Source organism: Falco rusticolus, chromosome 7, assembly GCF_015220075.1.
Source record: "Falco rusticolus isolate bFalRus1 chromosome 7, bFalRus1.pri, whole genome shotgun sequence".
NCBI lineage: Eukaryota > Metazoa > Chordata > Aves > Falconiformes > Falconidae > Falco > Falco rusticolus.
In genome coordinates this window covers 30,328,988-30,354,390 of record NC_051193.1, presented here as the reverse complement: position 1 = coordinate 30,354,390, position 25,403 = coordinate 30,328,988, and the positions used below count along the sequence as shown (strand labels likewise).

The 25,403-nt window shown below is 45.0% G+C and overlaps 1 protein-coding gene across 4 annotated transcripts in view; it reads left to right on the top strand.

Moving 5' to 3' along the window:
• Positions 1-25,403, top strand: part of SYNE2 (spectrin repeat containing nuclear envelope protein 2) — a 185,718-nt gene that overhangs the window by 140,875 nt on the left and 19,440 nt on the right. For all 4 annotated transcript variants that reach the window (XM_037393367.1, XM_037393368.1, XM_037393369.1 and 1 more), the window contains exons 88-96: positions 314-468; positions 812-959; positions 2,175-2,269; positions 3,633-3,867; positions 5,132-5,326; positions 6,087-6,212; positions 8,157-8,312; positions 11,885-12,043; positions 13,073-13,239. In XM_037393367.1, the coding sequence (XP_037249264.1) occupies positions 314-468; positions 812-959; positions 2,175-2,269; positions 3,633-3,867; positions 5,132-5,326; positions 6,087-6,212; positions 8,157-8,312; positions 11,885-12,043; positions 13,073-13,239 (1,436 nt within the window). The remainder of the gene's footprint in view (positions 1-313; positions 469-811; positions 960-2,174; positions 2,270-3,632; positions 3,868-5,131; positions 5,327-6,086; positions 6,213-8,156; positions 8,313-11,884; positions 12,044-13,072; positions 13,240-25,403) is intronic.

Here is a 25,403-nt window from a genome sequence, read left to right as displayed (position 1 = left end):
AGGTTTTTTTCCCCAGTTTTGTTCTGGAGCCTACCATGTGGCCCTCCGCGTAGGGTACAAAGTAAATGTGCAAGTACCAGCTCTTGAGTAATCTGCTCAGTACTGTTGGAGAAGTGGACCATGTGTAAGAGAACTGGGGCTTTTTTGTTTCCTAACTTCAAAGAAGTTAAGACAGAAATGTTGGGACTTTTGAGGTTAGCATTTCAGATGCATAAAGTTCTGACACTTCCTACAGAGGAGAATAGGCTTTATATTTCTTTGAAATGAAAGAAAGGCAGTATTTTTTGCAATTAATTTATTCTTTTACTTCCAGAATCACACACTGGAGCTTGCTGCGCTTTCTCCAAATGTAAAGAGTTTGAATGAAACAAGCGTTAAGCTGCCACTCAGTGACTTCACCCTGAAGAAAATGCAGAGCCTGACTCGGCTGTGGAGTCAGAAAAGAGCCGCTGCTCTGGAACACTGGAGGTCTGAAAGGCAAACAAAAAATCACTACTAACCATTTTCTTTCCTGTGAGGAAAGTAAAACCAAATTCAAGCATGGGAAGTCTTGCAGTCTTTTCTCAGCTTTCTCAGGGGTTTTCCAAGCTGAATTCCTGCCGTTTCAATTTACTTGATTATTCAGTGGCTATTTGTATTCCAAGTCACTTGAAGCAAAAATCTGAATGTTCATAGATGAAAAAGGTAGCAAAGTACCAAGCAAACCCCTACTATGTTCGTATTACTAACCACCGTGTTAGGCTGTATGCAAACAGATCCAGAAAAACCACCACCAACACAATAGTTTCTGATTATTTCTTTTGTTTTACAGTAAGCGTGAAGGAATTAATGATGATGAAAAGAAAATCTTCCAGAAATGTGAAAACTGGATGAAATTCCTAGAAAAAATGAGAGATGCCTTAAAAACAAATATTCCTGAACGGTTTGAAGAACTGAAAGAGCAACAGAGAGTATATGAGGTAAAGCTAACTAAAAAATGGAAGCATCTTCTTGAATGGTGAAGGTGGGGGGAAATCACTAGAAAATGCTCAGCCTTTGAAAATTAGGTATGGGCAGAGTTTTGCCGAGCATTTCACTCTTGGAATGTGGTCTTGTACTTATTCAAGGAAAAACTCTGAAATGTGAAAATAGTTTTCCAAAACGGATGGATCCCTTTTTGCAGGGATCAGACCTTTAGGAGTGCATCCTCAAGTGTTGGGTCATAGAAGTCCTAGATTTTTCCAAGCCTGAGGTTACTTTTCTATCTGCCTTTCCCAGAGCCCTGAAGCTTATGGCGACTAGCTAGGCAGTTTGCTGGCGAATTGGCAGGAACTCTACCAGTTTTTGGAAGCACTGCATTTAAATCAAAATATTTTTGCAGCGTATCTCCGTTTTGACCAATGTTAGGTTTTGGTGGAATTCTGTTTCACTGGCATTTTTGCGAACACTTGCTACTTGTTATAGAGAGCTAGCTCTTCGTGCGTATGACAGTATCCATTCAGAGCAGAAGGTACACTGCATGCTAGCAGTAGCATGTGGATGCAATTCTGTGTCTATCCACAGACTTTATCCTAGTGGCAGGAGGATGGAAAAACAACCAAAATAAAGAAAAAAAAAATCACGTGGTAAATGCTAAACATCGTGAACTGCTGGGGTGAGCTTTGTGCTGCCACGGTAGACCACAGCTTCACCCTAGCCAAAATACTGCAGCTAATTGCATGGGGTGTTAAGTCTCTGCGTGTTAGTGATATTCATTTGGGTCCAGAGAAAGTTCCTTTCTCTCTTTCGCATTTTTCTCTTAGACATCTCTAAATAATTTTATTCATTGCAGTGGAATTATTTATAGAACAAACTTTTGCTCATTGTGATAGAGTAAATTCATGCTTACATGTAGCTTTTTTAGACCTTTTCTATGGGTTTCTGTCTAGATTGCATTTCTCACGAATGAGTCCAGCAAACTGTAGGCTTTAGATTACCTGTAAGATACGGCTTCTGATGGGTTCTCCTATCACATATGTGCAAATTCCCCCTGGCATCCAAAAAGAGTGGAATCTTTTAGGATGTGTTTGACACTAGCACTTGAAAATAATAGAGCTTCAGCTTTTAAAATTAAATAAATGCTGTCACTCTAGAGGAGCAGAAGCAAAGGTGGTTCAGTGAATAATTAAATCTGTTTTTTTCCATGGTATTTTCAGATGCTGCAAACTGAGATTTCCTTAAATCAGCAGATATTTAATTCTATCATAGCAAAAGTTCTACACTCCTTGGCATCTGAAGAGGCAGAAAAGAGGTAATCCATTTTTCTCCCTAAGGTCCTGGTAATTCGGTGAATATGCTCTCTTTCATGAAGTTGGTATTGAATCCTTGCTGTCATGAGGACATAAACTCAAATTCTTGACTAGGTTCACTCTTTAAATAATCTCCTGGCCCATTTTACAGAAGTGTGAGGAGGTCCAGTGAGAAAGAAACACAGGTGCCCTGGCCAGACTACATTTTAGATAGTAACTTCATGTTGCTAACAAAAATAATTACTCCTGAACAGGAGGCTTTCTTGTCTAATGCTACCCTGCAGTTGCTGAAACTCTTACCTGTTGTTGAGAAGCTACCTTCTTACAGAGGGTGATGAGGATACTGCATATGAAGGATCCTTTCCGTCTTCCTAGATTTCTCTACTATTTTCAAAAGTGCAGAGGTGTGAGACTATCAGCATTGCCCCTGGCACATGTGACAGGGCATTGAGTCACTGTCCACGCAACCCAAAACATATGACAGCTAAACCTGTTTTTATGTGTGATCTCATACTTTTAATTAATGTAGGGTGAGAAGCAGAAAGTAATATTTGTGAGCGGAGGTTCAACTGCCTCAGGCATTTCTGCTGTGAATGCATTACCCCTCTCTGCCAGAGCTTGCTGCTTCCAGAGAGCTGGCAGGACAGCATGTGTGCTCCCCTCAGCCACTTCGGTATGAAGTCCATAGCTTCGCTTAAAGCTGCCAAGGAAAGTAGGGCTGAACTGAGCAAAGCTGCTGGATTTTTGTGTTGAAGCTAGCTCCAGAAATACAGTGTTTGTCTAAGAGTTAATCTGGGGGCCATGGCTTCCTGCAGAGGAGCAGAATTGATAGACGGACTGTAGTCTTAATTACTCCAGCTAGATCTGCTGGACCATCTAACCATGCTGTAAAGAGGCCAAAAAAATCTTGAATGGCTTCAATAACTACACAGCCTTTTCACTTTGCAGTCAGGTCGCACTGCTGTAAGGTGCAGCGATGGCTGAACTCCCGCTTACGGACAGGTGAAAGCACAGATCAGTTTTGCAGCATAATCAGAGACCTTGTCTCACTTACATTGACCTTCTTGTTCTTCAGAGACATGTTTAGTGCACATTGTTTCTGTGATTACTGTACTATATATGTTGCTATACAATGATAGCAAGAACGACTTGCATTGTCCCTTCTTGTGTCATGTAAAAGGTTTTTTGGCTTGCTTAAAAGACAAAATACAGAGAGCAGAGTTGAGCTTAGGGCTCCATAGAGCTTTTTACATAGTTGAGGATTGTAATTGAAATACAGTGTTGTAAATGGAAATCCATCACAATTGTTGTAAAATGCAGCCTTGAGGTCAAAATACCTGAACACTCAACACTTGTCATTTTCAGAAGAGAGTTCATTTCCAAGCTCCTGTTGCTGAAAGAGCAGTGGCAGAACCTTACTCAGACGGTTCTGCAGAGGAAGAAAGATATCGATGGACTTGTGAGCCAGTGGCAGCTCTTCAGGAGTTCCCAGCAGAGCCTCGGCAGATTCCTTGATGATATGAACAACTTCTTGGCAGCGCTGAAGAGCCAGGGCCGCTACAGCCCTCACCATGTTAGAAATCTAATTCATGATTGCAAGGTACTGTATTTATTTCTCATAAATCTAAAATCTGTGTTTTTTTCTCAGACTGTAACAACTTCTGCCTAGTAAGGTAAAAAGCTTTAAAATCATGTGCTTTTTGGGGAAAAACAATTGCTGATAGTTTTTGTTAAAGCTGAGCACAGATGATAAAACAGTAATGTTGTGAAAGGCTTCTTATAGTAGGAGACTTCCTGATCAACATTGTTATATTGTGTACTTAAAAAAATATTACTGATATGAACAGGGGAATGCAGGGTGCCAGGGAGATTAGGCAAAACCACTGCTCAGCAGGTAGCCTCTGGAACTGTGTGCATCTAACTGACATGGCTGCTGAATGCCGGCCTTGCAGTTTGCCTGAAGAAAGCAGGACATATGTGGCAAGGCAGGCCCCATGGCGGGGTGGGTGCAGGGATGGGCAGGAGGTGTCAGGAGCAGAGGACAAAGCACTTGCAAGGGGGTCTGTCCTTGGAGCCACCAGGCGCAGACCTGGGCAGTTCTTCAGGGCAGTACAAAAAAATGTTTTTCTTTGTTAATTTTGGCTGGTTTGGTTTTCCGTGTAATTATGGAGCTCTTTGTTTTATAAGAAAGTAAAAACAAGCCATGAACTTGATGGTTGCTTATGGCAATCTAAAACCTTTGAAAACTGTATTATTGAACCCTATTTGCGTGATCCATGGTTTATTGTGTTCCCACAGACCTAATGTTGATGATTAACACATTACCAGTATTCTATTTGGCACTTGCCCTATTTATTTCATCTTTATTTTCACCTGCTGTGTAAAGATGATTTTCAGCAGATTTTACAATTTAGCGCTCATGCTTTTCCTCAGTGAGAAAAGCGAGAAAGCAACCTCCCTTCTACTCCAAATTGCCCTTCCCTCCTGCTGCTGTTTTACAGAAGGAAACAATGATCATATCTGCTTGTGTTATAGACCAATTTGTGTTGTAGGCAAATTGTTATTGATGGCTTACTTCACTTGAGTATGTCACGATTAACAGAGCTGTTATCTCTGTTAGAGGTGTTAACAGAACTTAAACTGTTTTTTTATTCTGAAGAATCTGATTCTGATTTTTCTGAAATTAAAAAAGCAGATAGGAGATCTATTAATTTACTCCTTCATGAATGTGAACACACTAGTGCCTTGAAACATTCTTTGTGAGTCTTCACTTTTTCCCAAGTGAAATGCCAGGAATGCACCTTCTAAAGCTTGCTAAGAACAGCTTAGAAACTTAATTTTTTTTATTTTGTTTTGTTTTTAAGATTAAGGCAGTGATTCTTCAGAGGTGGCAAGCCATGTACTCTTTAACCATTGATGTCGGGGAGAAGCTGCGCACTGTCACGGATCCCGAGACCAGCAGTGTTCTCCAGGAGGAGCTCAGCCAGTTACAGCAGAGTTGGGGGAACGTTCAGGCCCTGCTGGAGAAAAACAAGATGGCATTCATCTACATCATACAGGTAGATGATGCCCTTGCTAGGGAGGAGTGGCATGTCCATCTCTGGTGTTGGGTCTCAAGAGATTCCCTGCCCTGCGGTCCCCAGGGCTGGGCTCTGTAGCAACAAGGCAAATACTGAGCTGCTGCTCACTGCAGAGGGGCTCTGAGGAAATTGCCTGTCATGTGCCATCAGGGCTTGTGGGAAGCTAAAACTGTGGTCCTCTGATTCTCAACATCCATTTGTTGCTGTAATGGATGTTCCCACTCTGTTCTCACGCCTCTCATGACCTGGAGCTCTCTCCAGCTTTGGGGTGTGAGGTCTGAGCTAAAATTTAGCTCAGAGGGAGTTGGCATGACTTGTTGCTCCTCCTGTCATTGCACCCCTAGGCAGAAGGATAAGTCATATTTATTTCCTTAAGAGCAATGAATTTGCTTTCATGGATAGACAGCACATAGGTATGTCTTAAAATTGAATACTGTCATTGATAAAATCCACAGCCCAAAACCTATGCCTAAAGCCTCTCAGGTTGGACAAAACAAAATGAGCAGAAATGTTCTGTAAGATAAACCTTAAATACAAGACAGGGTTCAAGTTCTGTAAATCAGTGCACCAAATTCTTGTGGGTGGCACTGTGTATCAAAAAGAAAATTCAAATCACCAAAGCGCATGACTTTTTACTTCACTGGGTTGAAAAGGCTATTTTGTAACATATCCATATGATTCAATATGTTATGATAAAGTCTCTTTACCTTTTATAATTTTCTTGGGTCTTCTTGAGCAGAATTTGGAGCTCTTTGAAAAGCGAACCAAGGAATTAGAAAGCAGGGTGCAGGAGCTAAAGGAGAAAAGCGAAGATCTGCTTCCGGTTGAACATGAAGAGCTCTACAAAGCCAAGGAACACATTAAGGTATTGAACAGTCATCTTGTACCTCAATAGATGTAATCTTTGCACAAAACCTGCTCCCTGTGAAAAGAATTTTCCCTCTTACCTGCTCTTCAGTGATGCTGAATTTCTCTCCTTTATACCATCGCGATAGCTGCCAATCTGCAAAGTCTAGCTGACAAAGATGATTACAAGAGTAGTAGTAGTGTTTGGTATTTTTTCCCTGTTTCTGCTCCCTTTCCACAGTCTGAATTTATAAAAACAGCAGTTCCTCAAACAAAAGGGCAAAAACTCCCTGGTCTTGGCTCAGTTGGCTGCTGTCCTAACGGCTGCATCTCCCTTTTTGCTTTCCAGTCCATTGTGGACAGGGAGCTTCTCAGGCGAGAGACTTTGTAAGTCTGTAAAGCACCATGCATACCCGTGGGATCTGAGAATAATTAAAGAGGAGGAAAATTAAGAGTAAGGGAGTGGCAGAATCCCTTGCAGCCCATATTGCACTGTGCAAATTAAATGCCAAGGAAAGCATTTCCAAGGGATAGGAGACATTTGGTCTGCACTGGTCAGTCTTTCATCATCCTTTTATGAAGTGAATTGTTGACCTATGCGGTGGGAACAAATAAGCTTATTAACAAGTCAGGGCTTTGAACTCATTATGAACTGTCTGAAATCTTCTTTGTGAGTGCTGGCTGCCTTTCCCATGGCAAGCAGTCTTGCTGTAGCCCTGTATTATTTCTGAGATGGCAGCACACAGCTCCTGCTTCTTTCTCCAGTGAGAGAAATTCAGCTGCAGAGGCATCAGTCACAGTGCCAGTGCAGTCGCTGCTTTTGGGTGTCACAGAATAATAAAATAAAGGACCAAAATGGAATGGGGGAGAAGGGATCTCCTTTCTTCTCCCTGACTTTCAACTCTTCTGTGCAATAAAGCTGTTTTTCTCTCAGGCCTGGACCTTACACAAGGCTAGCGAAGTCCCATGAAATTTCATCATTAGCTCCATTAATGCAGGGATTTGACTGGTATTAAGACAGATAAATGCATGTGTGCATACCTGTACAGAGTATTTGCCTCCAGTGTTAAAAGCAGATCAGATTTTTTTATTATTATTATTTTTTTATGATTTAGATAAGTGACTGGATCAAAAGACCTGTGAAGATGCTCACAGGGCTTGGACCTAGCACACTTCTGGTACAAACACGGTTTTTTCCCTATAAAATGAGACAAATTTGATCCTCTCTAAGAGCTTTTTTTGTTTGAGGAGTTGGTGACACCTCGCAGCAACTGCCTTGCAAAATGGGACCTAGTACCTCCTATGTAGATTGGCATGTGTCCCAGCTGCATGCAGTGCTCTGCTTTTTAGGTGACAATTTTAACGCTGTTTAGGAAAATGCATAACCTTGTTAAAAAGAGGAAGGGGAGTCAGGGGAACAAAGCCGAAGCGAGCGTGTGTTTCTGTGAATGAGCAGTTTAAAAGCTCCATGTTTCTGACTGATCTGATGAAGTGCCTGTGGAATCATTCATTAGAGAAGGGAACCAATTTCAATTTTTTAGCATTTAAATAAATAACCTGAAATTGGGACAAATGCAGGTGGAAGGCAACTTGGCCAAAATAATAATAATAACAATAATAAAAGAAAACCCAAAGTAGTGGGCATGCCTCTTCCTGGATGTGGAACCCCAGAGGCTGCCCTGGAGCGTGGGGAGCTGCAGGGGGTCAGGCGGCGTTCCTGCACTGTGGGATGCAGCAGGGGCTGCTGCTGCACCAGTTAATGACCAGTAGCAGCTCTCCAGTGGGCTCGCAGTCGGGCCCTGAGCCGCATACGGGGCGACCCCATCCAGCCCCGCCGCAGGGCGCTGCAGGCGGCCGAGCTCCCTCCTCTCCTCCCCCACCGGCCGGGCAGGGGATTAACGAGCAGGTTGGGAGCCCGGAGGAGCTTAGTGCCAAGGCTGGAGCTGGCCGCCTTTCCATGCAGGAGCTGGAGCAGTCGCTGGCAGACTGCACCCCAAACATGAAGGATCTGCTGCGCACCAAGGTGTACGTGGGTTACTGCTTCTTCACCGAGGACATGAAGGTGCTCCGGGAGCAAGCTGAGCGCCTGCACCGGCAGTGGGAAGAGCTCTGCTTGCGGGTAAGCTCTGGCGCTGCGGGCAGGATTGCTGGGGAGCGGGGGAGCAGCGGGGTTCCCTCAGGGCTGGCTCCCTTTTGCAGTCCTGGGGGGGGGATGGGGCCGCTCCTGCTGTAGCTAGCCGGGGCTGAAGTTTGCCCTTTGTTTCACTGCTGAGATATTTTGTTGTTGTGGTTGTTGTTTTAACCCCTTTGTGAGTGCCTGAATGGCACAGAGCTCAAACGCAGCTGTTTGCTGAAATAGGTGGCTTTGTTCGGGGTTGCCCAAGGCGGGGCATAAAGACGGGAACTGCCCGAGGGCATAAGGCAGGGGAGGGAAGGTCGAGGTCTTTCCAGTCTGATGTTTAAAAAAATGCCAGGAAAGTTTATAAAGAAAACTTAAATGTGTTTAAATGCTGACTCTATGGGCTTAAACACATTAAGAATTGGCTTGTATTTCCTGTAGCAGTAAAATACTGTGAAACGTCTGCATTCTTTGTGGCTTGTTGCTCTATGACACTTAATTCAGTGCTGCTTGTAAAATTGCTGGGGAACAGTTACCAGCAAAGTCACATGAACTTGATTCATTAGGTTATTATGCAGTTTGAATGCGTGTTTACTTTACCTCGTTAACAGGATTGGAAGAAGTCAAATACTTCGGGGTCTTTAAGTTACTCTGGATGGCTCCACATGCCAGCAAGCCAAACCCTTGGTTCTCTTTCCTCACAAGTCAATAGCTTTTATTTTACAGTCTGTAAAGAAGTATGGAAGCAAGTTAGTATTTCGTGTCTAACCCTTACTCAGGCAAAGGTAAAGCAATCTTGGTAGGAATATTGCCAGAGTAATGAACAGCTATGCCTATTTCACACACTGGTGTGGTGAAATAAGTTATTTGGGTTCATTTTTTGTGTTGCAATGGGAGAGAATAATTTAGTATCTTTGCCTTAAACTGGATGGTTAATCTGCAACCAGTGTTTTTTATTGTTTCTAAACTCTGAAAATAGTTCTAGAGACACCCTCCCCGCTCCTGAGAAATACAGGCAATTATTTTAAAATCAAAATACCAGAACCATTTTCCTAATGGAAATGTCTAGTTAAGCCTATACATGAGAGAACTTTGTTGGTTTACCTTTTTTAGCGAACTGCTGATGGCTGCTGTTTCAACTGTGGTGAGCAGCCCTGAAAATTAAGCTGTCTTTTGTAGGTACCCCACTACAGTCTATGCACGTAGTAATTTCTTGTAGTAATTCAAGTTCAGATTTTATTCCAAATTGCCATTTTAATTTCCTGAGGGAGCAATGTTTAGTTCAGTCTGTCTGGGAAAGAAGAAAGGGGTGACATTAATGTGACACTGTTAGGCACACAGAAGTCTGTAGTGGGAGGAATCTATTTAGTGCTGCAGTGGAGGGATATACAGAAATGTTTACGCAGCTCTAATGAGCCTCTGGAGAGCCTGCACTGATGCTCAGCACTGGACACAAGGGTAGGAGAGCAGACTTCATCGGTTCTGCTGCTAGCATGACTGCTTTGTTTTGGCTAGCAAATTAGAGGAGTCAGGATGTATTGTGTGAAGAAAAATCTGCAGTATAGATAGATACAGGGAGGTGAAAGCCTTTGAGAGCGAGAGGCGGCTGCAGCTGTCACAGCCATATGAGCGGGATAGCCAGATGCCTGTGCTGGACTGAGCAGAGACAAACACAGGGAGCAGATGCACTCAAGGGATTAGCGTTTACATAGCTGCCCTTGCAAGGTACATGTAGGTCAAAGATTTAACCATTCATATCAGCGAGTGTCCAGTTCTAATGAACGCTAGTGTAACAGGTTGGGCCCAGGGCCTTGATAATCTTTTAGCCTCTCTTGGGAACGCTGAGATTGCTCCTGCATCACTCTCTGGATGCAAAATGGAGCTGGTCCTGGGGCAGCTGGTCCGAGGAGAAAGTGCTCAAAGCAGTGGCTTGAAAGGTTCATGTTCCTAGAAGCTTGTCTGGGATTTTTTTTTTTTTGCTAATTCCTGTTTTACCCTCTGTCTATATTTAGCATCCTGCCTTGCCCCACGCTTAGCTGGCAACAATGGTGTCAGGATCATTTCAGGATGTAACAGTGTTTTTGCTGATGTGCATCATCTCTTCCTCCACTGACCAACTTAACTCATCTCCATACATGGGAGATGCTGCAAGTGGTAGAGGAAGCATGAGGGATTTACCCTTCATATCTCCGAGGTTGAGGGTAGGAGGCAGCTTCCCAGAGCAGCGGCCCTCTTAGGGAGACTTTCAGAGGTCCCTGCGATCTCCAGGAACTTCTTCCTGTTGAGAACTTTGGTGATTGTTTCCCTGTGTCCCAAGACAGTGCTCTCAGCCCTCATCCCTTTGTTCAGATCAGCATTAAAGATCTAGAAATCACTTTCACCTCTCCATCCCCTCCTTACAAAAAGTCAGAATTTAAAGGACAAAAGCAGTATAGCCGGAGATCACTTGATGCCTCCTGTTTTGATCCTGGTGTTAACATGGAGCTGGTCTTGCTTCCACACTATACACTTAACCTTCACTCTGCGGTACAAAATAGCGGCAGCGATTAGTCTAGGAGAATCACCGATGGAATTTTGAGGAGTCATATGCTGTATAAGGTGCGTGTGATATGTGACAAGGGAATGTTTCCTTCCATGGGATGATCCTTAGAGTGGCCATTCGCAGCCAAGGGAAGCAAAATGTTATGCTTAGTCTTTTCATGGTTTATTGGTGAGGGTCAGGTGAGGGGTTAGTTTGTCTCGTTTAGTTTTAGTAGAACTTTGACCTTTTTTCACTTCCTTTGTCTCGTGTATCTTGGTACAGGAATCCATGGAAGTAGATAAATGAATACAAATACTGAAGACCCCTAGGCTAGAACTAAGTACTAGTAGTAGAAGAGCGACCCTGCTTCATTCTGAGATCTTTGAGCGGTGATAGTAGCTTTTGCTGGTTCAGGCAGCATCAGATCTTGTTTTCTGTATGTAGACAATTTGTTTATCTGTCGTGACAAATGTAATTTTGAAGGGAAAAGTCCATAGTTTTCAATAAAAAGGATGGATTCTTGATGCTTGATATTTTTTTCAAGTTCTCCAAGAACTGGTGAGCAAATAGAAAGATAAGAAGGAGGTTTTTATAGAGATAAAATAATTGCAGTCAGTAGTTGCAAGGTTTCCCTTACAGTTGCAGGAAATAAGGAAGTTACCTAGGTGTCATTTCTCTTTTATATATGAGACCATACTAAACAGTATGTAGTAATTACGTATTTTATATTCCTTCTTTGTTTGGCATTTTCAGGTGTTCACTGAGTAATATTTAAATTGTTGTATAAGCTCATTATTTATAAAGCTGTCACTCCATTTAATTCTTCAAAGGGAGAGACTCTGGTGTTTGCTAGTCAACTTTTTAGCCCTGCTATCCAAAATAAGATGTAATAACAATCTGCTTGCTGGCTTTGAAAAGAAAGCTAGAGAGATTTGATAATTGCTTCTGCAAAATGGAATATGATGAAATGCAGAAATCAGAAGGCTCATAACTGCTGGTTTCCCTCCTGAGAAAGCTGTTGCCAGCAGTTATGTTGTGTGCTTATCTATAGGTGTCTCTGCGTAAGCAGGAGATTGAGGACAGACTCAACGCCTGGATTGTGTTCAATGAAAAGAACAAGGAGCTGTGCTCCTGGCTGGTACAAATGGAAAGCAAAGTGTTGCAGACTGCAGATGTCAGCATTGAAGACATGATAGACAAATTGCAGAAGGTAAGTGGTAACACCACTTTTCTTCAGTTGCAGCCTGATAGCTTGTTGTAGAGACACTGTGCCTCATTTTTTCCTGGCCTCTTGGAAGCGATATGTAATATAAAACCAGCACGTACGGGCCTTTGTGAGAAGATGAGCTTTTCTAGCGTCGGCTCTTACCATCTTCTTGATGTTCAGGCTTGGAGCGTAATGCAAAACAGAAATGCCACCTGACTGCACTTAGGCATGGAGCGTGATGTATGTGAGTTGCGGTGGGGGCGGGCTGGGTTGTTAGCGCTGTGGGGCACACATGCACATACAGAGTGCTCAGAGCTTTCCCTGCTGGGGACCAGTGCTGCCCTGGGAGTGTCGCACGGCTCTCACCACCTCCACCCATGTTGGCAGTCATGAACCTGGTAGTCAGAGGGCAAAGAGGAGATTGAAGGATGGGGTAGGTCTTATGCCAGGTGAGCAAGAAGTTACCACAACCAAAAATAAAACCTAATTCTGCCCCTTCTCCTTGGTAGTCCATGCAGTTAGTGCTTTTCTCATTTTTCTATATTAGCTTGGTTTTAAATAGGACCATTATTTGCTGCGGTGTTTGTCCTCGTGTCTTAAAGGTCTTGATATCTAATCCCAGATCTCCTCGGGATAGAATACCAGCAAAATACAACTGTCCTAGACTTGCATTTGGGTTCTTTTGAGGTAGCTATTGAAAAATCACATTAAATGAGGAAAGCAGAGACAAAATTAGAAAATTTAAACTGCTGGGTTTAGGGGTACTTACTCCTGGCACTTGCAAGTCTTTAAGCTGCTTATTTTTTCATAGTGGCTTCATTGTGAGAGTGCTTTTCTATTAAGTTTTTTTTGTTTTGTGTTAAGTGAAAGAGTTTTACATGCTAGTATAGAAACCTCAGCCATTGCAAGCCATGCCTGACTTTGTCACACACCTGGGAAAAGAAACAAATAGTTTTGTTTTGGTTTTGTTTTGTTGTGTTGTTTTGTTTTGTTTTGCCCAGGAGTTAAGCAATATTTGTGTATATTTATCAGGATTGCATGGAAGAAATAAACCTGTTCAGTGAAAATAAGCTTCAGTTGAAACAAATGGGTGATCAGCTAATCAAGGCTAGCAGCAAGAACCGGGTTGCAGAAATAGATGATAAACTCAACAAAATCAATGATCGCTGGCAACATCTCTTCGATGTCATTGGAGCACGGTAAGAAAATTATTTTCAATGTTTTATATGAGATAAAAGTCAGAGGCTACTGTCCTTGATTGTCAGAAGCAGACTGTCATGACTTCTCAGTTCTGTTGAAATTTATTATTGAGAGTCAAATTAAACTGAATTTAATGCTTCTTTGTTATGGCTTATAGCTGAATTATGACACCAAATGTCTTAATTTATCTAATGGTAGAGGGCAGGGTGTAAGAATTCCTATAAAGTACAATTTTAATCATGGGAGCTATGTAAAAAGGAAGAGCCAAAGTGATTTCTCTGTTGCATGTGTTGAATTGCAACTTAATTTTAAGGCAGTATGGGAGGAGTTCATCTGGGTTCTTAAAGAGAGCCTCCGTTATTAACACAAGCCTCTGTTGCACCCTGTCTGTGAATGCAGAGAATTTGGGAATAGATTCCTATCCTGTCTGTAGACAGTCAGATTTATATAATGATGATGTTCCCTTTTTACATTCAGAAGTGTTTGAAACTTCATGTTTCTTTACTCAGTCTCTTTCCTAAAAACAACTGGAAGACCATACCATGAGTTTGTTTTTTAAATTCAGGATCTTACGCGTGATGGTGAGAGGAAAAATACTATCAGTTGAAATTAAACCAAAAACCTGCATAGTCTAGGCAACGACCTCTTCTTAAAGCATTGAACACCTTTATTATACTTGACAGAGTTAAGAGCATCATGATCATTTTAGTATTAGCCTTACTGAGACGATCCCATTTCACTATTCTCTCCTATTTCACTATTCTACCACAGCTTGGGAGGAGGATGCTGGGCTGGTCTCACCGCTTGCCTGAGTTTATTGGCAATCCAGAAATGGCAAGGCTGACACCAGATTAGTATTCGTCCAAACTTCTCACCCAAGGTTTTGTTTCACCTGTAACCTCCTCCTCTGGGCCCTTAGAAGCTCTCTTGCTCAGTTAACATTTGGGACAGATCAGGTGGGTGGTTGTGCTGTGACAAGGTAGTGCAAAGTGTGCTGGATCTTAATCGGGAATGAGATCTGAATTGATGGCAGCATGTGAGCCCTGAATGGTTAAGCAGAAGTTGCCGCCTTAAGATCTGACACTTCACATAGTCTTGCAGTCCCTGTCTCAAGGTGTCTTTGCATTTGATCTGGTGTAGGAAAGAAAGCTTCACTTTTACAACAGCACTTCTGTTCTCATCTGAGGGTAACTCATCACTTTTCAAGCACTTCTACAACCATTGGTGTTCTGCTGTGTGTTAGTTTTCAGTTGTAGCAGTTTTTAAATGCGGATTAAAATGCACTATTTTAAAACTGAGGTAAACACTGCACATTTCTAGTAAACGTCAGGAAAATATGCTGAAGAACCGAAGGGATATCTAGAGAGAGATCTGGCGGTCTTACTCAAGTAGTCTGTGACAACAGAGCGCTTGTTTATCTGCCTGGCATGTCTTAAACCTTTACTTTCCGACAAGTGTATGGTGGTGATTTGAGGTATATTAATGCAGACTTGCCCAGAGCATCAACATAGCTCCTAGCACTGGATATTGCAGCTACTGGAAAGTTGATGTGATGGTTTATGCTTGTTCCTGTGTTCTTAATCCCAAAAGGTCTGGAACACGCTAGCTTCTGCTTGTGATTTCCGCCAACTTTGTGCTCAGGACCAGGGTAGTGAACTGGAAGAACCTGACAAAATGTGGTTTTAAGCAGCTGCCTCAGTTGTCCAAAGTTGTCAGGCAGCCCGGTGGGCTCTGCTGGTCCTCTTGGATTTAATACTATCAGAGGTTCAGCATATTGCAGCATTTTGCAGCATGGGTGTAGCGCATCTCCCTCACCTAATCCACCTTGCTTGGTCCTGGCTCACAGCTCAGCTGTTCTCAGCTGCTCAGTCACAAATAACTGCCAGGCTAGACACTCAGAGTAGTATGGCTCTAAGAGTTTATTTTCCCCTGTTCATGTCTTTATAACTTTCCGTTTTGAGATTGGTGCTATAGTGGTGGCGTGCCACTGAGATTTGAATTCTGAAGGAATTAAATTAGACGTAAGTTGCCTAAAATTCCCGCCTCACTCAGGTGTGCTTTGGGGCACTCAAGAGGAGGCTCCATCTGTGCTTTTGGGTAGCCTCTCGTGAGCTCAGGTGATGGGGAGGAGGCAGCAGTTCCACCAACCACAGATGTGCCACAAGTTGGACCTCTTCATGGGGGAGTGGAGCAGAGCAAGGAGCTCTGGAGGTGAGATGACCTGTGAGTGTGAGTTGTGGTCCCCTTGCTGATAGATCGTCTCCTTCCTTTTTGGTTTGCTTGCACAAAAACTTAGAAAAGAAATAAATGTATTCAAGTTGTGTTAAAAGAGCATGTGAAAATGGAGCAGTGGCAAAATTCATGTTGGCCCTGTTTCATGAAGCCATCACAGTCTAGACATCCTCACGCAATCTCAAACATCTGCCATCACCACCGTTCAGTGGATAGGATGCGCTGGCTCCGGGGAGGCAGGAGGCGGTAGGGCATGGTGTGGGGCTGTGCACCCACTGCCACGCAGCAGAGGAGGGCCTGCAGTGCTGCACAACGGGGGCTGTGGCAGCACACCCAGACAAAGCCCTTGTTATTGCACACTGCTTCTTTTCCTGGGAAGGTAAATGGGATGGAGGAGATGCTTTGGGGCAGGACTGCCAGAGGGTTTGAGGCAATCGAGGTAGGAGAATCTACCTGAAGGGAAATGATTATTTTTACCCATGGCATGAAGGCGATCTTGTCTTGCTTCTGAAAAAACTACTTGTAGGAGCTTATTTTCGCAGCACCTCCATGAAATGATGAGGTAGTTTTGCTCCCGGCTTTTCAGAGAAGTAGCTGTGGCAAGTAAATTGAAATTAAAATTTTCTGAGTGTTTTGGGTTCCAAATCTGCAACCACTTGAAGCTTTTTTTTTTTTTTTTTTTGGCAAGTACAACTTCAGCACTTTCTGTTAAACATCTAACCAGCTGCTGCCTTTATCCATACTTCTGGGTGTACCACAGCCCACTGCACCGTGCCCTGGCCCCCAGTGGCTTCCATCACAGGGACAAGGGCCAAATCTCATCATGTCTTCATGGCAGGCCAAGACTTGGGCAGCGAGTGAACCGCAGAGCCATGCACCAAAGGAGGAGAAAGTGTCCATTGAATAGCTGTGTGTTTGAAGCCAGTCCTCCTTTCTGGGTGCTGACTCTTTCTACTAGACAAGCGTTTTATGATCCTGTGGTATAAAAGTATAGAATAAACAGTATCCACAAAGGAGTCTAATTGAGATTTATAGCCAGTTTCAGTTCAGTGGTTTCTGAGGTCTCTGAGGCAGACCCTGCAACCTGAGTAATGTTTTATCTTTTCTGTAGTGTAGCGTAAGGCTGTGTGATACCAACATGAACCAAACCAGTTGCCAGCCAGTGTATCAATACAGGACATTTCTCCCGATAGCTTATTTCACCTTTTTAAACCAATACATGTCTTGGGACAGATGGGCAAATTAGGTGACCTCTCCATTTAGTCCTTGAAGTGATTCTCTTAGTTCATGGTGACAAGCTCAGATTTGCCATATGGCTGCACTTGCAGGACTTAACACTTTCATTATATGCCTGTGCTCGGTTTGTGGTGACAAAAGCTTTGCCGTGTGTGTTACAGCCATAGTGTGACTTGGTGCAAACTTGGAAAAGTCTCAAAATGTTAATTCTCCTGGGATAAAGTAACCATCGAGACATTAGCATGCCTGGAAAGGAGAACAAATGAGTTTCTGTTCAGCTCAGAAGATACTCTTAGCAGGGGAGGTTCTTGTGCTGAAGCCTCTGTTGATAGAGGAGGAATACAAACATAGTAACAGGCAGAAAGGGAGCATTGGTGCTGACTGTAAAATTGGACACAGAATATACCTTACTCTCGTCACCAGCCTCATAGCAGCACTTTGCCAGAGGAAACCGCTGCATGCTTGCAACAATGCCCCAGGTGAAGGCCTGAAACAGTAGTAGTAGGAGCGCACAGGCTGCCCACGGAATGGTAAATGGCCAAAAACATGTGGAGTGGGAATTAATCCCCAACATGCTCTGGAGCAGCACTCCCTATCCATGCGTTAACTGGCAAGGAACTGTGTTACACACAGCCACGTTCCTTGGTGTCCTTCCCTGGCCGGTCCACCACTGATCCTAACTCCACGCTTTGCTTCCCAGCCAGCAGGGAAGTGTTTGCCTTCTGCACTGCTGTTTGCATAGTGCCTGCTGGCAGGCTGGAGGAGCACCCACATGTCACGGGAGGGTGTCTGCACTGCCTGGGGTTGTGCAAAGCATGAGCCTTTATTAAAGCCACCAGCTTTATCAGGGTCTGCAGACGAGTATCTACAGTAACAAATACAACACTGCTGTACCTCTGGGCATCCTGCAGCTTTTCCCACTGCCATTTCTCAGCTGCTCTGGCTGTGGGCACGCTGCGATGTGTTTTCTTGCTTGGTGGGTCTGGTCCATGCTTTCAGCCTTGTGGAGAAAGGTACATGTTTTGTGTACGTAGCAGGAGATGGTGATCTTTAATGCAAGCATGAGAATAGAGGGAAGCTAGCAAGGTCAAATATACTGCCTTATTTAAAATGTGAATCCTTGGCAACTAGGTCTTTTCCCTGTGGTTGCAAGCTGCCAGCCCACACTGCGGGATCCAGGAATCTTTTAACTGCCACAATCAAAGCCAGACCCTTCCTTCCCACATTGAATGTGGGAGATTCAAGGTGTTTTCAGCTGCTTTGCTGCATACTCCATCTGAAATTCCCAAACAGCCTGGAACTGCCGAGGTTGCGGTAATATGGGAAGGAGTTGCAGCTCTCCAGTGACACCACCTTGTGCTGCGCAGGGGCTCCATGGAGGTTTTCTTGGGGAGCTCCAGTGAGTTGCCGCTGTCTGTGCTTCCCCTTCCCCCCTGCACCCTCACTGCGGCTGGGCTGCCTGGGTAGCCACGCTGGTGGCAGCAGACCCTGGGTTGGTAGGTACAGGGAGTGACCGGGTTCGCGCTACCTCTCAGCTCATCTCTATTTATTTTGTGCCACATTGCTTACCCTTGGGTAGGGCCGGCTGTCAGGCACCACGTGTTGGTGTGCTGTCCTACCCTGTCGCAGCTGCGGCCAGGCAGCCCACGGTCAGTCTGAGTGCAGTCTGAGTTCAAAGGTCTTAAATTGCTGCCGATCAGTATTGCATGGCAAGAGAAGCAAAGTATGCTGCAGGAGGGCCCTCAGGTAAATTATACAGCCATGTTCAACAGAATTATACTGGTTTGTGGTAGTATCACTGTGAAATCTCCTTCTTGTACTTGGTTTGGTGCAAAAACCCAAAAATGTGGATGGCTGAAGTCTCACTCGCAAAGTGCCAGCTTTCTTTCCATGTTCTCTGGGCTCCCTGTCCTTTAGGGATTACTCTCCTCTTTGGTGCAGAAGCTGTGACAGAATTCATTATCGTATCAGGCAGGATGCTTCAGCTTATTTTGGTTATGCAACATGTGCCGAGGTGTGCCGGGAGCAGGGGGAGTTGGCAGGGCAAAGGGGAGTCCTTGTCTGCTGCATGCTGTCGCCTTTCCCAGGGTCTGCCTGTCAAGCTGGGAGGGTTATTTTGGTGTTTTCTCAGACCTACCATTTCAGATTTGTTTTTTGAACCTCCCTGGACCATAATCAGGTTAAACTGTCAAGGTGACGGGGCCTGATTTACCTGTACAAATGTCTGGAGCCCTCTCCCAGCTTGCAGTGTCTTCCCAGGCACTTTTTGTCCTGTCGTGTATCAAATGTGAGCGACTGGCAAGCCGTTACAGGTCTGCGGAAGATTACCTGAACACGGAAAAATCTTTGATTTCAAAATCATTCCTTGCATTTTTGACGGGATTATCATAACTTCTTTATTTTTTTTCCTGATACTGACTGGGTGAGTTTTAATCCAAGGTTCTCAGACTTCTGCCTTTTTTTTTCCCCCACCCCGTGATCTCTGACAGTCATAACAGACAGAAATCACAGCAGTGTGTTTTTCCACAAATGAAGGGTGTTGTAAATGAACATTAAGGGTTAATTTTTTCTCCAGTGTACCAGGCTGCTTGCACTGGAGGCCTTCCACCTGCACTGAAAGGTTAAAGAGAGGACAGGTTAGTGTGTGGGAGATTTAATTCGTACTTAAATACCTGGGATATAATGGTAGAGTGAGAAAGCAGAATGTAGAGGAAGTAAGGATATCTTTGTGCGTGGTGCCTGTGCATGGATGTATGTTTTCTCGGGTTTGGGGATTCACTTCAAATTGACTCTGCTGCAAATCATCCGGGTCCGAGGTCTCTTTTGCACGAGAAATGAGCACCGCATCGATCTTCTCCCGTGCCGAAGCTCCAGCTCGCAACCTTTGTGTTGCCAGCCGAGTGGTGCGCGCTGCTTCGGTGCCAGTTCCCTTGTGTCAGAATGAAGCTCTCCTGGTTTTGTTCTGAGGGATGCGGCCGTTTGCCAGGTAAAACACCCACCCAAACCCGGGGTTCAAACTGGGGAGAGCCACGGTGTCCCCAAGCTGGGACTTGGGGGTCGTCGAGGAGGATGGGCGAGCCCGCCCCCCCCCCCCCCCCCCCCCCCACGCGAGATGCTAACGCGGCGAATAAATAGGGCATCAGTGGAGGAGGGGTTTCCTCTGCCGTGCCTGCCGTGGTCGGCACGGTCCCCCGGCAGCTGGGGGTTGCCAGCCGAGGAATGGTTTTTTCTTGCGAACCGTAAGTGCGGACCCGTAAGCAGCTGCAGGTGGGGTGGCGGGGGCCGTGGCCGGGCGGGGACGATGCGGCCGGCCCCGGGGGGGGGAGGGCTCCGCCGCGCCGCCGGCTGCAGCTCGCCCTGGCGAGTGGGAGCTGCGACGCGACAGCCCGGGGAGCGGGGCTCAGCCCCAGGAGCGGGGCTCAGCCCGGGGAGCGGGGCTCAGCCCGGGGAGCGGGGCTCGGGGGCTCTCGCCTGCGGCCGGCTGCGTGCCGGGCGTTCGCACCCAAGGCGGCGGCGGCGGCGGCGGCGGCCATCTGTGGCCAGGGCCTTTTGGCCTGGCTGGCAGGGTGAGGAGAAAACCGCCCCGTCGCTTGCGCTGCTCCCGGTGCTGACAGCCCGCGGACACGGGGGCTGCCTCATGGCACCGCGGCCGCAGCAGGGAGAAACGTCTTTGGCCTTTTATACAAAGGCCTAGAATTTGCCTTTGACATCCTCTCCAGATGGGGTCTTTTGTCCCTCACACGGTTAAGCTCGCCCTGCACCTTACTGAACAAAGGTTTCCTGGGTTGTGCATCTCATTTGCTTTACAGGGTGGTAAACAATCCTGTCAGCTGGCAAGGTGATTTCAGCTCCTCTTCAGTTATAAACAAGGGTCTGTAGTATCTTTTTCTGTTGACCTTTGTGCTTATGAAGGAGCATTTGGAATATACGTCAAGGTATTTTTCGTTCCTTCAGGCACTAAAATTTGAATGTTACTTTTTACCTTATTTAAGCCTCCCTGTACCTTTTCCTGCAGCCTTTTGACAGCTAATGCAGTGCAATTGACAGGCATTTTGCAATTCTTGATGTTTGTGTGAATATGTTTCAGGCAACCTGGAAGTGCCTTCTACTGCTAGGTACTTCCTGAGCAGTCCTGCAAGCCCTGTGTGTTTGTGGGGCTATGCAATGACACAGCCTGAAAGAGCTTAATGCGTTTCTCTTGTAACCCAGTGCTGGGAACTTCATCAAGGGTATTAAGACCCAAATCCAATCTCAAGTCAGGCCAGTTAGTCCTTCTGTTCACTTTTGCAGCCAGCTTTTAGTATAATCTACTAGTTTTGTTCTTCTTCTGCCGCTTCTGTTTTGGTGTAAAGATTAGGACATTCAGAAACTGGCCTTGTTTGGCTTATCCCTGGCATCTTATGCATGTGTCTAAGCGCCGCTTTGAACCTGGACATCTTTTCAGCTGGGCCCTTTGCAAAGTACAAGAGATGTTTGAGTCTGTTGGGGTTTTTTAGATTAGTGGTGATATTCGTTGGACTGTTTGTTTTGGTTTTTTTAATTATTACTATTTTATTTTGCTCCTGGGGGCATGTTGAATGGTGGCAGGTGAGTTCACGCTGGGAAGTGGGCTAATGGATAGGTGGGCCTTTGTAATAACCAAATAACGTGAGAATTATACTTTGAAGAGGAAGAATTCAATCAACAGTGGTGGCAGCCTTTTCCACCTTCTGGATAACTGGGAGGAGCGTGTTTCATCTGTTGAACTTGAACTTTTATTGCTGTTAATTCAGTGTGTGTCAGGCAATTGGTCACCTGGATGTGGGGGGAGCTTTTGCCTCCAGGCTTGGTGGCTTGCATTGTGCACCCCCACCTGGCTCCCAGGAGGCCTGTCTTCAACAAATAGTCCCTTCAGGATGTATCTCAAAAGAGTCCCTGAGGTTTCTTTCATGCAAAGAGCAGATAATTTGCAAGAATACCTGCAATGTAGAAATGCATCTCAGAGTGGTTGTTGCAAATGTAAGACCTTTACAGATGTAATTAGTCTGTTTTACATTTTTCTTTGAGCTGTAGCCAAAGAAATGGCAGTTCCCTGTGACTTCTGTGCAAGCTGAGGGTGGTCAAGGAGGATGCTCACATGTTTGTTTCATCATTTCACCTGTTGCTTCAGTGTACATCCCTACCCTTTCCTTGGGCTCTTTGTCTGCTGACTGCAACAAGAGCAGAGCAGCCAATGTAAACATCTGGACAAGACTGCCTTCCTGCTTACACACAGCACTAATGTGGGCTTCTGTTTGGTTTTTATTCTTCCCTGGCTGCTTAGCCAGAGAGTTTGAGATTAATGATTTAGAGCATTAAGGGTGGTTAAATGACTGACAAATGCCACATTCTATCCAGAATATGTAACAGATTAAATTACTGAAATACAATGGTGTGTCTGCAAGGGCAATTGCTAGAAAGTAAATACAAGCTTTCAGTACCACAGTGATTCTGGTTTTGAGACTGTTGCTTCTAGGAACACCAGTAGATAGAGACCCACATATTTAAGGTATGATTCATAACTTGAATTTTAGAGTGATTTCTAAGCCAAAGTAATGGGGGGGGGGGTGTGTGTGTGCACAAAAAAAAAAGCGCCCTTCTTGGATTCTAAAACTGTTGCTTTTTAATTTATTGAATGTGCTGTCACTCAGACATTTATTTATAATCTAATATCTCTTGCTTTTGCTTTGGACTTCCTTGGCTATGTTCACCTATCTGTTATCCAATAGGCAGACTGAAGAAAGATGTCTTGCAATTCATGAATTTTCCTGTAATGCAGTTTCAGGATGGGAAGCAGGTGGTCACAGAAGAAAAAGGAGTACAGGGAAGCAGAGATGATGTCGAGCGGCACAGTAAGCTGTGGTCTCAGCCGTTCAGCTGTACCATCAGATGGTCCCAGCATGTGCATCTCCTGCAAGCTGCCAGAAAGACATTGCCAAAGCATTAGTGGGGAATGTTATAGAATATGCAGCAAATAGATGGCCACTGGATACAGCCAGGGACAGTGCAGCAATGGAGCCTTGCTTTCCTCCCGACTAGCTTGAAGTTATGCAGAGTTAACAACGCAACAGCATAGATGTTTGGCTCAGACTCTTCCTCAGGCCTGGCTCTTCTAGCAGTTCTTTCCTTCCGTGCTCAACACAGAGCCTGTATCATCCTATCTCTCCAGGGGGAAGGATTCAGTCACCTGTCTTTGGTGGGCCCCTGCCCTGGGGAGTCACAGGCCTCGCTGAGCATCGTAACCGACTGGATCCAAATTGGCTGGTGGGACAGAAACAGGGGACAGGCTGGAGGAAGAATTAGATATTCTGGCTAAATTACTGCCAGCCCATGATAGCATAAGAAAATGCTGTACAGTTACTGGAGTATGACACGTTCATTCAGTACCACTTAATAGAAGCAACACCAGGAACAGGAAGATTTGTATAGCAACTGTTTGCTTGGGGGCCAGATGCCTTCTAAGTACAGGGTTGAACTTGGGAGCAAAGCTCTAAAAAGAGCTCTTCTCACTTTCCTTAACAATCTAAATGCTTTTGTCATCTGCTGGCTTCCTCTCTATCAGCTGTAGCGGTGGAAAGCACTGTCAGCATAAAGGGGCAGAGGCATCTGCTTTGCACTTTACACCAATGTTGGTGGCTTTGTGGGTGCAAGAATGGAACAAGGTGGGCCATGGACTTGGGCCAGATCCTTCAAGATGGCTTGCTGTGTTGCATCAACCAGACAAGACTAAATTTATGTTTTGGAGAGTACAGAGTTGCTAAATACCTGCCCGGATTCCTAGTGTAGGAGCTGTGCTTTTCTCACCCTCCTTGTAAAACAGCTAGTAGTACTGCCTGGTCCTTTTGGGACAAGAGGTGGGGGAAGGTGCTTCCCAGGCTTCTAATCCATATGAGACCCCAGATTTGCTGGCCTTACTCTGTACCTTCACAGTAACCAACAGGACTGAACCAATCCAGCAAGATCATTCCCACATCTCCTCTGTAAGTGCTTTACCTTAGATAAAGTGTCTAGCTGACATACGTATCCTCTTTGATTACCTTAAGGTTGCTAATAAGATCAGTTGTTGCTGACGGAGTGGCATATTCATTATGGATTAGCCATCTTAGATGCCTTCTGTCATTGTATCATACGCTGCAACAGGCAACTGCAAAAGCCACTCGGTTACAGGCAGATTGGACCCCTCTGCTCTAAAACTTGCTGGGGTAGTTTGGCAGCAGGCAGGATGGTGGCTGGGAAACTCCTCATTGGTTTTGCAAAGAAGGGCAGGTCCTTTGCATGATGCCACCAGCATCCAGGTACGCTGTCAGGGCACTTCTGTTGTGCACTTGGTGTAATCTGCCCCTGCCTGCACTAGATGAGATTACATCCCCTCTAGCCTGCCCCAGTTCTAGCGTGCAGAATGCTGGTGTGGCCAAGTACATTAGGGTTCATCTCAGACCCCTCAACAGGCCCCTGCATTTTGGGACATGCCGTGTTCCCCTTGTACAAGCTGCCCTTCCAGTCCCAGCTGCTGGTTTTGTTTAGATGGTGACAGTTCCCAGTCGTGGTGGCTGATGAATGGGAAACATTTTGACCTGTTCGTGATGCATACTTTAACTTTTTGCACTGCACTTGACTTAGATAATGTGGCTCATGTGGGTGGAGTACTGCACGGTAGACCATTGCAGTTCATGGAGAGAAATGACATGCTTTTTTGGTATAGTTCATCTCATCTTTTGATCTGGATGCTTAAGACAGGTCTGATGGAAATCGTGGTCAAGGGTGGGTTTGATTTTGGTTTTGGTTTTGCCATCTAGACCTTGGTAGTTAATGGAGAACTGATATCAGTCTGAGGTCAGAAGAGATAAGCATCACCCTGGTGATGGGCTTTTTAGTAATTTTTGATGAGAGTTGCAATAAATGAGAATTTCAAGGCAAGATTTGAGAGCAGTGAGGTAGTTCAACCGCTATTCCTGCAGCACATGGGGACAAATTTGACAAAGTGTACAAGCATGCTGCTTGGATAATGTGAGGAGCTGATAAGGGGGGTTGGCATGGGAATATGCTGTAAAGGCTGGAAATAAAAGTTTGTCAGCGGTTTGAGAGCTGTGTTACAAACAGCTGTAAGAAAAGTAAATAGTCTCAATGGTTCACTTGCTTGTGTGCCGCACGACTCTTCCTAGCTGTTGGATATGCTCTCTCGTCGGGATTGTGTTTTTCATTTTCACCCACCCAGGTGGTCTGGCACGTCTCCGTACCTGTTGGTGTGTTATTTAGAAGAGCTTTTAATATCATGGTGCTGTAAGTTCTGCAGTGGCCGTTGTTCAGGCCTTCTCCTCTCCTGTCAGCGACCATTTTCCTAGCATGTTGGACCTGTGGTTTGGGCAGATTCTGCCTCCGTTGGCGGAGGGATACCTTGCTGATTAGGGTGGGCCTGTTGGTTGCTGAAGAAGACACTGGCCGTAATTCACAGCAGATAAATCAGACCATAGGTACCCATTGTAGATTAACTGCAGCATGTCATGGTGCAAACTCCCGCTTAGACAAATGTCCAGGAAGAGCTGAAGAGCTCACTAGCAGATGAAAATTCACTCTGCCTATGTAGTTTCATTAAAGAATTCACACAAGATCTTCTTGCAGCTGTAGAGCAAAGGCCTGCTGAGCCAATTTAGGTAGATTTTGACTAAAACATGGCTCT